Here is a 15,898-nt window from a genome sequence, read left to right as displayed (position 1 = left end):
CTTCAGTTTGCCTCCCATGCAGCTTAGCAACTAGCCAGTTTCCAGAATGAATGTGGCATAAGATCTCCAGTTTATGTCTCAAATTATATCTGCTTAGCAGATTAAGCAGTTTAAAAGCACTGAAACTATTTCTAAATAACTTAAATCTTTATTGCATTTTTATTGTATTAAAATCTTTACTGTATAATGCTTTAATTGAAATAATTTAAAATGCATTTAATTTAGAGCATTGTATTGAAAATTATGAACATTTGCAGTATTACTGTTACTAATGCTGTATACAATACCCATCGCTTATTAAACTCAGTAGTTTATAAAATCAGACGCTTATTATATTCAAATTTTCAGGAACCAGAACAAATATATACTTATCCAGTGGTGCCACCCTTTCACTGTTGCTAGAAGATCATTCCCAAAATTTGAAAACTAAATGTACATTATACATAATTTTTTTTATAAGTTTTATAAATTAAACAGCAAAACATATAGAAAATACTGTTAAATACATAACTTGAATAAAAGTTGGTCTGTAATATTCTTAAACTAAAATTAAGCTAACTAAAAGGCTGAGTGCGTCTCTCTTGAAATTATGAAATTCTTCCCAGGGAAAGCCCTGGCTGAAAACCCCTGTGCCAATAAATTGAAAAATCACCATTTATTAAACTTAACTCTGCTGCTTATAAAACTCAGATTATCAAAAGACTCATTCTTCAGTATTAACATATCTACTTGTACCTATCAAAGCTATCAATATTTTAACTAATTAACTTTCCATTTATGGACTGTGGCTTATTTATCATTCAAGTATGTACTGCTTCAGAAAAACAAATTTGACTGAAATTTTCTAACCTTCTAGATCTCTGCACTTGTGAGATACTGTTTACAGAACTCTTTGTCTGCAATGACAGATTGACTAGCAGACAAATATCAATCTCTTTAATAACTAGAAATGTTGAGTTTGGAAATTACATAAATCACTGGAAGAAGCATTTTAAAAATCTCTTGTATGATTACCATGTTAAAAATGCCTAAACGAAAAGAGCTAAGCTTGAAAGAGAAAGATAAATTGTTAAACAGTGTCAATGTTCTTTGTAAATATAGCCACAGAAAAACTGCATTAAAGCTAGCAGAAATTTCCCAAACAGCATTATGTAATTTACTTAAAGCAAAGAACTATATATATGTTGAAAAACTATCAAAAATGAAATTATCTCAAGGAAACAGGGGGGGGGAGAAGATGGAAAACTTAGAGACTTTGAAACTGTTTTTCGAGAGTGGTTTCAAGCTATGAAAGTAAAACATTTTCCTACTTCTACAGTTCTTTCCATCAAGTAAGTTGAGAAATTTCACTGAAATACTAGGAAAGAACTTTGCATTAATTGATGGATGGCTCACAAGTTGGAAAGAGAGAAATAACAGTGTAGAGTTATTAGGTTTATTTTAAAGCAGGAAGAAAAAATATTGCAGGAGCACATATTAATGCTCAAAAGTGAAATAGTAACTGGTTTAAGAAACTAAAGAAATGAGTTATTAACAAGCAGTATGGACCCAACAATTAAGAAGATAACATTAGTTATCGACAAAAGCAGAAAACCTAGATATTGGAAAAGAATCAAGAATTTAACCTGGTTTACTATAGTAACAAGAACTCATGGATGATAAGTAGCATTTTTATTAATTTCCTTTTACAATGGGCCAGAGTTTCAAAAAATGGGGGGGGGGAAGCCTTAGATATTTGTGTAGCACATATACCTCTGATTTTTTTCTGGAAAACACTAATAATGTCTCTTCCTGCTTCGTTTGACATTCAAGATCAGTTATTACAAAAGCTTTCAAATATTGTTAAAAAAAAAAAAAAAAAAGATTAATAGAACTGAAACTTGTGAAAATGCAAGCACTTTGAAGGAGATACTAAGCTCATATTTCAGCTAGAGGGTCTGCATATGATGTGGGCTAATTTCTTAAAATAAAGTTAAAAACTGTTTTTGAAAAACACAGTTTTTATGTAGAAAAGCCTCAAAATAAGTTGTAGCTACTGCTTCAAACATCAGAGATGGAAGTTATGAAGATTCAGTTATATAATATGTGTCAAATGATGATAATAATATTGAGAAAACATGTGTAAAAACTGTCTAAGATATTATAGAAAGCGTTTAAAGAACTAGAGAGATTGACAGTGGAAGTGATGCAGGAGATAGTGGTGACATGCCAACATCAATCATAGCTAGAAAGACAATGTAAACCCTAAGGAAAAAAAATTAAAACTAAAAGGTGTGAATCAAAATGGCTATCAGCAGTTTTACAAAATTCAGAATACACTGAAAATTGTTGATGGAAAATACAAAACGAATATGGATAGAACAAGTGTTTGTAAAAGTTAAAAATTTTATCAAATTATGAAAATGTATATATATATATATATATAAAATGTCAAAATCATGTAAATATTTTAATTTTAGCATAAATTTTAATTATTAAGATTAATTACTGTACTAATTGATAATTATTAATTTACTAGCTGAGTTTAAAACTGACATTCTGCAATATACAAATTGCCACCTATTAACTCCACCACTTAATACACTCAAATATGTTTGGAATGGAAGTGATTTTAATAAATGGTGGTTTCCGTATTATGCAGCTTGGTAAAAATTTTCTTAAACTGTCTTTTAAGTATTAAGGAATCCTTTGATTTATGCATGAAATAAGTCACACAGTTCTAAGCATATTGAATGCTCAGTCATTGAATGAAAGTGCTCAGTCTGTAGTAATTTGGGGGTGCTGATCACGAAAATACCATAAAAAATGTTTTGATTGGCTCTTGTTTATGAATAAGAGAAGAGAAGTGTCTAGGTATCATAGTCTGATTACGTAAGGAATGACCATGTTATGACTGTCAGGCAATAAACAGTTACATGGCAACATTTGTAGAATATAGCAAAAATAGTGTTACAAAATGTCCAGGTGCAGTAAGATAGCATCCTCGCAAAGCAGGCTTAGGGTTGCCAGAAAATGGCAATAAAAAGCAAGGCTGCCACATTTGGCAAGAAATCATCCATTTGGCAACAAAACTGACGATATGCCATAGACAGATGGGGAACCTTCTGGAACGAATTCTTACTGGTTTAGCCCAGAATGTTCTCGAACACAAGCCAACAGCTATATAAATCCTGCTGGTACGTTGAAAGTCAGTCAGTTAGTGAGAGTTCATTGAGTTAATAGTCAGTCAGTCAGTGAGTGCGGAGTTGGTCGACGAGTGCACCAAAAGTGTCATTTAGTGCATCGTCAAGTTTTATCTTAAGAATGTGTTCAGCACCGGGAACGACTGAACCCAGGACTCAGAAGCTGTACTGTAGTGTATTGTCAAGTGCATTGCAAGTTGTAGCGTGGAGAGTCTTGAGAGTATGTGGAGTTCCAAGAACAACCAAGCAGAGTCGGGAACTGTACTCTGGTGCTTTGTGTTGGCTTTAGTTTTCCACATGCAAATTTTGATCAGAGGTCGATCGGCGGTAAGCTAACGTGCTTGCCGCTGATTGGCCGATGACGTCAAGATCGGCGGGTTGGCCAAGTATAATATATATGTACGCCGGTATCGGCAAATGTTCTTGTTCTTGTTCTCTTGTGTGATTATCAGTTAGCATTATGCTAGTTTGCTTTCAATCAAATGATTTTAAATGTAAAGGCTACAGTGTTAGCTCTTTTATTTTATTTATGGAATAAAGCAAGAATTTTATTTAGTCTTAGCTTTATTTAAGGGAAGCAAAACATGCTTTGCCTTGATCACCACTAACAACAGGGTTATGGGCCCAGCGCCAACAGCTAATCAGTCATCCAGTTCAACTCAGCATTGAAGGAATGTAGGTGAAAAGGGCCGTTATCCACGAAAAGAAGCTGACCTGTCTTAGAAGTTTGTTCAAGTCGTTGTGCTCACACTTAATTGAAGATGTCATTACTACCTGAAGGTTTTGAGTTGTTAAACCATGACAACTGGGATCAATGGAAAGTCGACATGAAAATGCTGTTACTGGATAGAAATTGTTGGAGCTTCATAGAAGACAAAGAAGAAGAATTAGATAAAAGTGCAACAAGGCATGAAAAGCAGGAGTTCACACTGAGAGAGAACAGGGCCTTCACTACATTATATTACGGAATTAAAGCTGAGTTCAGGCCGCTGATACAAGAATGTTCAAGTGGTAAAGAAGCGTGGGAAGTTCTACAGAAGCAATTCGAACCCAAACAAAGAGCAAGGATAATTCAGTTACTGGATGAATTTTTTAGTATTAAATATACGCCAAATGAAGAAATAGGATTATTCGTCGCAAGGATAAGAATGACTGCAAAGAAGTTGGCTGAAGCTGGTCACAACTTGACAGATCTTTTTAAAGGATTTCAGGCAATAAGGAGATTACCCCCGAAATATTTTGGCATTGTACAATTGATCTATAGGTGGAAGGACGAAGATTTTACGCTGGAAAGAATTGCTGAAGAGCTGGTAAGGGAAGAAAGCCGACTTCGCCAGTTAAACGCCGATTTAGAAGACAGCAAGGTAAGCGTGTTTAATACTATTAGTTTAAACACAGGGAAAGATAAAGTTGAAAATAAAACTAAATCTAAGAAAAAATGGGGAATATGAGAATAGGACCTTGTTTTAGATGTCATAAATCTGGGCACTTAATTGCTCAATGTAAGTAAAAATCAGAAGTTTAAAATAGACGATAAAAGTGGACAGTTTAAAGATAAAGAATTAATGTCAGTAGAAAATTATGTAACAACTACAGATAAAGAAGGTAACGCAGATAAATTTAATTGGGTCGTAGATACTGCAGCTACAACTCATTTCTGTAATAATAGAATTTTAATGACAAATTTCGAAGAAATAAACGATATACGTATGTCTTTAGCTGTAGGAAATTGTGAAAGTAAAGTACTAGGAAAGGGTACTATCAAATTTGCAGTAAAAGTAGGCAATTGAATAAATTGGATTGAGTTAGATAATGTGTTATATAATCCAAATCTAAGAAGAAATTTATTATCGGGAGCAAGGTTAGAAAAGGCTGGTGCTCATTTTGTGATTTCAAAAGGGCAGATGTGGATATACTTTAATAATTGGGATAGATTATGCTACGCTAAACCATATGACGAACTTTATCACGTAAAACCATTTAGATATGCAACAGGTAAAAGGGAAGCTGGTTACGGTACAGAAATTGGAAAGTTAAATAAAGTAGACGATGCAATGCTATGGCATCGGAGATTTAGCCACGTAAATTTTGATTATATTAAGAAAACTAGTAAGAATCAAAGCGTGAAAGGGTTACCAGAAATTGAAAAACCAATAGAGAGGTGTAAATCGTGTATTATTTCTAAATCTAGTAGAATAACTTTTAAATCTGTTCCGAAGAGATCGGATAAACCATTGCAGTTGGTTTATTTAGACGTTTGTGGCCCACTACCAGTTCCATCTAAGGGTGGGAGTAAATATTTTCTTGCTATTGTAGATGACTATAGTAGATTAGTAACAGTGTATTGTATGAAAAATAAAAACGAATCATTCTACAACTTTAAGAATTATCATAGGCAAATGGAAAGACTGACGAATAGAAAATTAATAAGTATACGCACCGATAATGGTGGGGAATTCTGTAACAGGCAATTCGAAGGGTACTTAGCCGAAAATGGAATTAGTGTTGAACGCACGAACACATACACCCCAGAAGAGAACGGTGTGTGTGAACGTTTTAACCGAACGGCATTAGACGCAGTTAAAGCTATGCTTAATGATGGTAAAATGGGAAAAGAATGATGGGCAGAAGCTCTTGGCTGTTTTGTACATACGTGGAACAGAGTATGTCATAAAAGCAACCGAACCCCTTATGAAATGTTCCTAAATAGAAAACCCAGTGTTGTTTCTTTTAAGGTATTTGGTTGTAAAGCCTATGTTGGTGTGCCAAAACAGATTAGGAATAAATTAGAAATGAGGTGCAAAGAAGGAATCATGGTAGGATATGCGAAGGAAACCAGGAGTTATAGGATATGGCTGCCAGAAGAACGCAAATTAATAGAAACCTGTAATGTGAAATTCAATGAAAAACTGTATGCAGCAAATGGCATCCTGGAACAGAAATCAAAACCTAAATTTAAAAGACTACAGGAATCTGAGCTATTAGCAGAATCAGATGAAGAACAGGAAATTTCTAGAGAATAAATAAAGTTGTCAGATGACAAATCTACTCCGAAAGAAGTATCAGACTTAAACTGGCAAAGAAAAGCAGTTAAAAGGCCAGATGAAACACGTAAAGACATATATTATCATGTAGAGGGAACAGACACCCGTTTTAGATCCTATAATGATATTGAAAAGTATTGTGAGGCAAGAAATATTAAATATGAAAAAGATAAGTTCAATTTTAGTGGAAAAAACAAATACTCGGGGAAAGTTAATTTCGTAGAACAGGAGACTAGCTCTGTGTCTGAAGAGGCAAATTCCGTAGAAATAGTTATCCCACAAAATTTTAAAGAAGCACAAAAATCAGTAAATGCCGAAGAATGGGATAAGGCTATGAAAGAAGAAATCGACACAATAAAGAAAAGAAAGGTTTGGGAATTAGTCGAAAAGCCAGAAAATAAAAAACTATAATAGGAAACAAATGGGTCTATACGCTAAAAAGAAATGAAAAGAATCAAGTGGTTAGATACAAAGCACGCTTAGTAGCACAGGGATTCAGGCAGAAAAGATGTGAAGATTTTGATGACCAGTTAGATGTAAAGAACGCATATTTATATGCAAACCTAAATGAGAAAATATATATGACCAAACCAGAGGGATTTATCGAAGAGAAAAATAAAGTGTGTTTATTACACAAGGCCATTTACAGTCTACATCAAAGCGGCCGTGAATGGTTTTGTGAATTTGAAAGTACTTTAGAAAATCTACATTTTAAGAAAATACAATGGTGTAAATGTGTTTATAAGGGTTCAAATGTAATTCTCTTGTTATATGTAGATGATATTGTGATTTTTAGTAAAGATCAATATAGTATAGATAAAGTAATTTCACAGCTGAGTAAGTTTTTTGATCTTAAAGTATTAGGCAAAAATAAAACGTTACTTGAAACTGAATTCTTAGAGAATGAGAATGAGGTTTTTATACATTAGCAAAAATATATCGAAGAAATTTTTGAAAAAATTTTAACATTTTTTCAAACCAATGACCAATGACTTCACTTCCCATAGCTAAGGGCACTATTCTTACAAAATTAGATTGTCCATCTACAAGTGCAGAAATTACGGAAATGCATACATTACCTTTTAGAAATCTGTTAGGATGTTTAGTTTTTGTAGCTAACAGGACAAGGCCTGATATTACATATGCAGTGAATATCTTATCACAATTTCAGGAGAATCCTGGAATTAGGCATTGGGAAGCATTGTTGAAATTGCTTGGTTATCTCAATAGTACTAAATTATATAAGTTAAACTTATCAAAGATTAAACATCTAAATTTATATTGTTATTCAGATGCTGATTATGCAAGTAATAGAGATGACCGCGTGTCCATGGGAGGATTTATATTATATTTAGATGAAGTACCGGTAATCTGGAAAACTGTTAAACAAAAATGTGTAAGTTTATCAACCATGGAAGCGGAGTATATCATCTTATCTGAAGCAGTGAAGGAATTAATGAGGACAAAAAATGTCTTACAAGATGAAATTTTAAAGTTTAATTTAAGAGAGTGTAAACTATTTTGTGATAACATGTCTGCCATTGATTTCTCTAGATCGCCAATAGAAAATTGCCGAACTAAGCACGTAGACGTAAAATATCACTTTGTTAGAAGACTAGTAAATGATGGAGTGTTTGACCTTGAATTTATCACCAGTAAATTAAATACTGCTGACTTATTTACAAAAGCAGCGACTGCTGTTAATTTAAGAAAGTTTTGTTTAGATGTTTTCAGTGTTTAAAGACAATAAGTGTTTTCGTATAATAGAATTGAACTATGAACTTCTGTGAAAGTTTTGTTTTTGTCTTTGCATGGGAAAAAGAGGGCCATTTGTTGGCTTTAGTTTTCCACATGCAAATTTTGATCGGAGGTCGATCGGCGCTGATTGCCGCTGACGTCAAGATCGGCGGGTTGGCCGAGTATAATATATATGTAAGCCGGTATCGGCGAATGTTCTTGTTCTCTTGTGTGATTATCAGTTAGCATTATGCTAGTTTGCTTTCAATCAAATGATTTTAAATGTAAAGGCTACAGTGTTAGCTCTTTTATTTTATTTACGGAATAAAGCAAGAATTTTATTTAGTTTAGTCTTAGCTTTATTTAAGGGAAGCAAAAGATGCTTTGCCTTTATCACCACTGCCAACACTTTGCCATAAAGCTGTCCCCACCATTATAGCCTAATAACCTGAAGGCTGTGTCGCTGATTGTTTAAGCATGTTTATAGTAAATCTCTGACAACTATAAAACGTGATTTTGGAGATGTCTGGAATAATACTGGCCAATAAATTGTGTTTCAATACTCCATCAAGTACTATTCTTGTTATTCACTCCAAATCCACGAAATCGGAAACATACGTATGTGAAGAAAAAAATGTAACAACAGTATCCCCTCAACTTGTGCTGTGCAAGAGTAACATGGCTACCCAAAAGATGCAAAATCAGCAGTGAAGCATGAAAAAATTAAAATGAAAAGAGCAAAAATGTGATCCTTTGTGGGAAAGTATTCTCCACTTCATTTATGGCACTGATTTTGATTTAAGTTTAAAATGTGTTGAAAACACCAGTCATCACAGTATATTGAATATACTGTGATGAACAGTTATAGCAATTATATTGAATAATCAAAATATTGCTTACAGTAAGTTCTGCCATAATTTCTAAACAAGAGCTAGTCTTAAACAAACTGCATATTTAAATCCAGAAGGTGATATTTAGTAAGGAAAAATTTATTTCATCTCTGCAACAGAAAAATAAAGTGAAAATCTGCAGAGCAGTATTAACTGTAGTACTTATTCTTGTTTCAATGTACTGATCAAATGCATTAATACTGTGATCAACTTTTAAGCATTTTTATAGATATGATTCAGATTTGTGTTTTGAATACATACTGAATAAAATGATCTCTACAGATTTATTATGGGTAATGTATAATGAAAAGTCAGCAATACAAGTCTGTAAACAGACAATTTACCTTCAGCACACTGACAAATTCCACCTTCACATATTGTATGCAGCAGAGGACTGTTACTTGCAGGGCTGTAGAATACTGTGCATGAATAACCTGACACAAATAAAAAATTAGAATATACGAGAATAACAAATTTGAATTTCAAAATCAATTATAAAGTAACAAAAAATAAAATATTATGTCACTTTTGAAAGCAAAGCAATTTCGTTATTTAATTCATAAAAGGACCAAAGTTTAAAAATTGTTACTTGGGAAAAAAACTGCTTAAAATCATCTAAGTAGAGAGATATCATTACATTACTTATAAATCATGAAATGTATTACGGGTTAATCAAATTACCTGGACTATAGTAATCATACACTTTTATAACACTTGCTTGGGTACCTCCTACAGTAAACTGTCTAGTAACATGGAAGCTGAAGCAGTATTTGTTATCTCTAGGAACCTGAAGATAAACAAAAGAAAGACATCAGTATCCTTCAAATATGTTTTTCATTTTCAAGACAACACATATTTTATGCAATCAATGTGACTGTAATATGTGTTGTACCACAAAATGATACACATTGAAATTCTTCAAAAATGTTTTTCATTTTACATTATAATACACATCATATTCAAACTAGTGAGAGACTTGTTTTGCATTTTTAATCTAACGCAAATTTTAAAAATGCTGTAAGGCATTTAATGTTAATTAATCATTTTTTTATGATTTGAACCTTTATTGTATCTTCTGCTTTCTGTTAGCCTCCACAGAAATACAAATTAGATTAAAGAGATTTAAGATGAAGATTTTGAATGTTGTAAAGATAAAGCTTTTGGTAGATGCTAGATGATGATTTTAAATACCTACAGGTGGCCGAATTTTGTTTAAATTCAAGTTATATAATTTAATAAGACATGGTTTTATTTACATAAGACAAAGTCTTAACTCATTTTTCAGTCTACTAGGGTCTGAAGGACATTTGAATTAAATTTCCAAAATTAGGTTAATATAAGTGGTATTTAAGATAAGCTAAGAAATGAATACAAACAAACGTGCAGCCCTTCCAATACACTGGTGTGCAAAAATTAAGGACGAGACGGTTTTTTCAATATAACTTTGTACAAAAGCTTTCCAAATCAACACATTTAATACTGTAAGATCCCCAATACGTAAGGACATGAGTAATGTAAGCAACACTTACTAAAAGAGAAATCAGAGGGATAAAAAGAAGCTTTATTGAAAAAGCAGCATGGAGCGCAATGCGACTGAAGGCCAAAACATCCCTGTGATGGGTGTCCAGCAAGAAACATCCGGTCTTTAACCCCTTCAAGCCGGGTAGCGAAAACGCGCGCTTATCGAGGAGGCCGGCAGTGTCTTCCGCGAGCGTCTCTCCAGGGCTGGGGGCTTTTTTGCTACTAAGCCTAAATCCATGAAATTTCTGAAGTATCAGAGCATTGTTTAATAATGCTCTATAGAGTATTTAAACGGCTTATGCTTTATAATTATATATATATACTTTAATTACCTTATTTCTTGTTTAAATGCATATTTTACACATTTTATTTTAATTACTCACCATTTTATGACTTTTAACATTATACATCTGAAAACTAAATATATTACTTAAAATTCTCTTTTCGTATGAAAAATTTTAAAACAGGGATCTACACACAGTCCTACGTTACATTCCTTGAACTCGTAATAACTCATTTGCCGTTTTGGAGGATTTTCCCAAGGATGTGAACAAACGAAGCATTGTCGTCTCATTTTCTTATCAGTCTCTTCTGAACAAAGTTTTGGAAAATGTCTTTCAGTTAATCTTTCAGAATCAATATCAGAATATCAGAATTTCAGAATCAATATCTGAAATATTTTGCATCATTTCTGCTATTTCATGCTCTGTTAAACATTTTCGACGCTTCGACATTGAAACGGTAAAAACAGAAAGAATTCACATCTAACAAGATCTAATTATTTTCTAAAAACTGAACTGTAAACGGAAATACTCAACGCTTTTGCGCATATAAAACTTCTACTTGCAATAAACAACTACCACGTGCGAATAAAGTGCAATTTAAAGAGACGTCATAAATCACGCCATTCGGAAACATTTAGTTCCCAGTTTGTTTATATAATCAAAAACACGTGCATGTGAGTCATGCTTCTCTCATTTCGAGTAGAAGGTCTAATGTACATGTATCTGAAACCATATGGACATACAGTGCTATCTTGTGGCAGAAATTATAGTTTGAAAAACGTTCCAAGGTACTGGCACAAATACGTGACAGTCGGTAGAAAACGCAACAATCCTCTGGCACGCCTGCGTGTCGGCCGGTAGATAAGTGTGTTCGCTGCTGGCACATATACGTGACAGTCGGCGCGAAGGGGTTAATAGGGGATATGATCTCCCCTGACTGCTAGGCAGGTTTCACAGTGTCTGCCCATGCTGCGAATGAGGGTGTCAATGAGTTGTTGAGGCATTGCTGCCCATTCGTCTTGCAGCTCCAATCGAAGCTCCGGAATCGTTACTGGTGGTAAGGTACGAGCTGCCAAGCGTCTGCCTAGAAAATCCCATACATGCTCGATGGGATTGAGATCCGGAGATCGTGCCGGCCAATCCATACGTTCAATATCCTCACTCTCTAAGAGCTGTTCGGCAACTACTGTGCGATGACATGGTGCATTGTCGTCCATGAAAAGGAACTGCGGACCCACAGCGCCTCTAAAAAGACGCACATATGGAAGAAGAATCTCGTTACAATAACGGGTCCTGTTGACTGAACCTGCGTCGAAGATGTGAAGGTCTGTACGACTACCAAGCATGATGCCTTCCCAAACGAGAACACCGCCACCTCCATACCTATCCCTTTCAATGATGTTCGAGGGATGATTGCAGCTTCCCCGCTCTCCAGATGAGTATGCGATGAGAATCGCTACTCAGACTGAATCTGCTCTCATCTGTAAAGAGTACTCGTCTCCATTCATTGTCTCTCCAATTCCGGTGTTCCCCGCACCACAGAGAACGCCTTTTCCAATGGGCAGGCGTTAGAGGTACACACCGTACAGGGCGTCGTGCAAACAGACCACCACCGTGCAGTCTTCTGGCCACGGTAAAACGTGATATCGGTCGTTCAGTCGCCTGTGTCGTGTGTCTAGCGATTTCTCCCGCTGTCTGCCGCCTGTTTCTTCTGGCCTGTAAGGCAATATACCAGTGATCTGCTGGTGTGGTTCCTCATGGACGACCACTACTAAACCCCCGGATAGCTGTTCCTGTAGTTTGAAATTGTCTCCAAAGTCGTGAAACGATGCTGTGAGCAATTCCGAACTCTGCAGCCACACTTGTCACACTGCGGCCTTCCTCCAACTTCCCAATGATTCGACCTCGGGTAAAAGCATCCAGATGTCGTCTAACAGATTGATTATTCGCCATTTCTCGCTGAGGCAGCAACTCGGTGTGATTTTAACTGCTATACGGCGTACAATCTCTTTGCCAGAAATACTGATCTTTCACCGACAACATGCTTTATACTACTCAGACACTCCCCCATTACGTCTACCTTGTGGTGTAGTGGCCGAAACCGCTATGCAAACCTGGGTTGTGACATCAGGTTCAAAAAAAAAAACACAGCATAAAAATTTTATTGAACGCAAAAAAAATGGCTACATACAATTCTGCAGAGAAAAACCTATCTATTTCAAAAAATCAAATTCTATACATTTTACGTGCGAGAGCAATTCGTGGCTCTCGAGCTTGCATTTTTAACATTGCCAACGATTTAATTATTTTAATAAAGACTATTTTAATAACTATTGAAAACGTATTTGTAAGTTAAAAAAATAACAATTTTCAGCTTATGCTCACGAGACATCCTTGTCCATATAAATCTTCAGTCTCTTCTTCTTTTATGTAACCTTATCACAGTATCACCTGTATATCTGCGCATGTGCTACCGTACATCACCTTACTTAATCTCCTGATTGGTCTTTCTGTCCGCTCTGCCTCTTCGTTCAGCTGATATGCTAATTTTTCAACTTCGTCCTTAATTTTTGCACACCAGTGTATATAACACTTTGCAATAAAATAACTTAAGCAGGATCAACAGTTTATGCAGGACAGGAGCTGAAAGCCATCTTGAACATTATCCATATCATGCATTTCGGCACAATAAGCAAAAGAAAACAAATTATTATTTTATTATGTCCGCTTACTTTATGTACTCATGTTATTTGTAAGTGTTATCTCTCAGGTACACAGCAAGTGACAGAATGTATAAACCTGATAGTCTTTATCTTACACTAAAAATTCCAAAGTAATTTAAGAAGAAACTAAAAATTAATCAATTGTTTTTAAACTGCAAAAATCATCATTTAAAGATTAAAGTCCAGATTTTATTTCCAGTAGGAGCAAAATCTCCACATATTGCACATTCTATAATATAATATATATGATGATGCAGATTTTGAAGGAAAGATGAAACCCAAATCACACTTTAGTCATGGCTGAGAAGACTGTTTCTTAGGGTTGGTGTGCAAATCACAACTTGCTTGCTGGTTAAAACAACATTTTCATTTTTTACAGGAACAACTACTCAGAAGTATACTTCTGGTTAAAACTGATACAACACTAGGGGTGTTAAACATGATCCAAATTTTGATATACATTCTTTACATTTTAGACAATGAAGAAGATGAAGCCAGAGACATGGTTTACTCAGGCAACTGCAAGCATGAAAAAGAAGTGCATAGGTAGATCGGCATTCATAGCAGAAGTCTAGGGCCTCTAGTGTCCTTTACTCTCTTAATTCTCTTTTCCCCTTGGACTTTCATTGCTGGTCATATACCCCAGATATGACGGAAAAAGTTTAATGGTAGAAGCAATTATCTCGTAAGTCTACCATTTCTATGTGGGTGAGCAATTCTCTTTAATACCATGTCGTACTGGAGGTAAAAACATCTAGTAGATACAAAGTTCTTGCATTATGCAGTAAATGCGAGATATGAGACAATAAAAACATAAAAATATTTACAAGTCATTTAACTTGAGTAGTAGCAATAAATTTGAGAATGTGCATAAAGATTACAAAGAATCTTCTAAAAGTCTCAAAATAAAAAGGAAAAGTAGCTATGTTGAAAACGTATGTATAAGTCCCAGTTAATTATATTTCCCAGTTCGATGCAATCACATAAAATGTAGCAATAGTTGCTGACTAAGTCCACTTGGCTGTTGAACACTATAAGAAAGTTGCAAAGCAAGTTATATCAAAAACTGAATTGCCTCTAGGGCAAAGTCTATTTTATCATTCTTATTCTGAATACTTTTATAGTTGTTATAAGGTCCTTTTAACTTGAAGAAACATTTTTAGTGCTATAAGCACTTTCCTTTTTTTATTAAGAGTGGTATCTTTATTCCCAAGTCTCTTGGGACATTTGACACTGGTGGCCGCGTGGGGACCAGCACAGAGAACACATTTTACTCTGCTCTTTACCTTTAATCAGGCATTCAAATGATTTGTGAGAGTTGAGACATCTCATGCATCTGGGTTTATTGAAGCAAACTTGCTGAGTGTGCGTCAGGCCAGGAAAACTGCAATCTTTATACCTAAAACATGTTTAAAATGATATTTTTTTTTTTGCGTTCTGCATTTCTAAAAGTTACACCATAGTTGAGAATTCCATCTCTCATAGATTCTCATATATTCCTTCAACAATTAAAAAGACTAATTGATACAGTACCATATTCTGATACCAATGTGATGTGCATATCTTGGATTAGTAAATTCAAGGTAGGCCATTAAAACCAATATTATCTAGCTGTGTGCTCCTCGTTGGATTGGGGGGGGTGACTATCGGACTGGTAGCAATACTGCATTGATACCAACAGATAATATATAGAATTGCAACTCTAAATACATTCTCAATTCTTCAGTAGTTCCACTGTTATTGCATTAAATAGATCAATGCTGATTTAGATAACGTGGGCTTCAGTCATAAAATTATTTAAATTCTTATTTCAAGTTGTCTAATACTCAAACATATCAAACAAAATTAGTAAATGCAAAAAAAAAAAAAAAAAAAGGAAACACTGAAATAAATAAATATGATAATGACAATATAAAATCATTATTTTCGGCACATACCCATAAATATTTTCTTAAACCAATCATTGTTAAAGCAACAGCAAAATAATAAAAATGTGGCTTGAGACAGCTAAGTTAATAACTTACCGTCTGTAAATAAAATACTATTCCTCTCTTACTCTTCTCATATCTTTGAATCATACCATCTGCACTGTTCTGCAACTGCAATTTAAAATGAAATATTTTTTAAATCCAGATAATTTTCTTGAATATGAAAATATGGAGGGCAAAAGATGAAATATATTATGCTTTTCACTTCATAATACTCAATCTATATATTATACAGATTTAGTATTTATACTCTTTTTTTTTTTTTTGAAATAATTATTCAAAGAAAGAATTTAAATGATTAGAAGTATAACAGTGGACTGCTAATAATGTAGTAAAAATTAAAAGTTCAATTGCATACGCAACTCAGAATATGCTCAATGTCAGCTGAAAGTGGATGTGACAGATTAAATGCAATATTGTAAAAAGCAAATCCTAATCAATGCATCAGTGCATTCAATTGTAATTACTAAGTAAACATGCAGAAACCTTCTTCAGTGTAAAATATAGCACTATAAACAAATGATGGGCT

At 34.3% G+C, this 15,898-nt stretch overlaps 1 protein-coding gene across 1 annotated transcript in view; it reads right to left on the bottom strand.

Annotated features, from left to right (window-relative positions):
• Nucleotides 1-15,898, bottom strand: part of LOC118194875 (A.superbus venom factor 1-like) — a 325,092-nt gene that overhangs the window by 27,830 nt on the left and 281,364 nt on the right. Inside the window, exons 35-37 of the mRNA XM_085813226.1 lie at nt 15,406-15,480; nt 9,535-9,640; nt 9,198-9,287 (exon numbers count right to left, since the gene is read on the bottom strand). Coding sequence (XP_085669352.1) covers nt 9,198-9,287; nt 9,535-9,640; nt 15,406-15,480 — 271 coding nt within the window. The remainder of the gene's footprint in view (nt 1-9,197; nt 9,288-9,534; nt 9,641-15,405; nt 15,481-15,898) is intronic.

This window comes from Stegodyphus dumicola, chromosome 3 (genome assembly GCF_044657685.1).
Source record: "Stegodyphus dumicola isolate Sdum_Otavi_A_Nest chromosome 3, ASM4465768v1".
In the NCBI taxonomy this organism is placed as follows: Eukaryota; Metazoa; Arthropoda; class Arachnida; order Araneae; family Eresidae; genus Stegodyphus; species Stegodyphus dumicola.
This window is presented reverse-complemented; position numbering and strand designations above follow the sequence as displayed.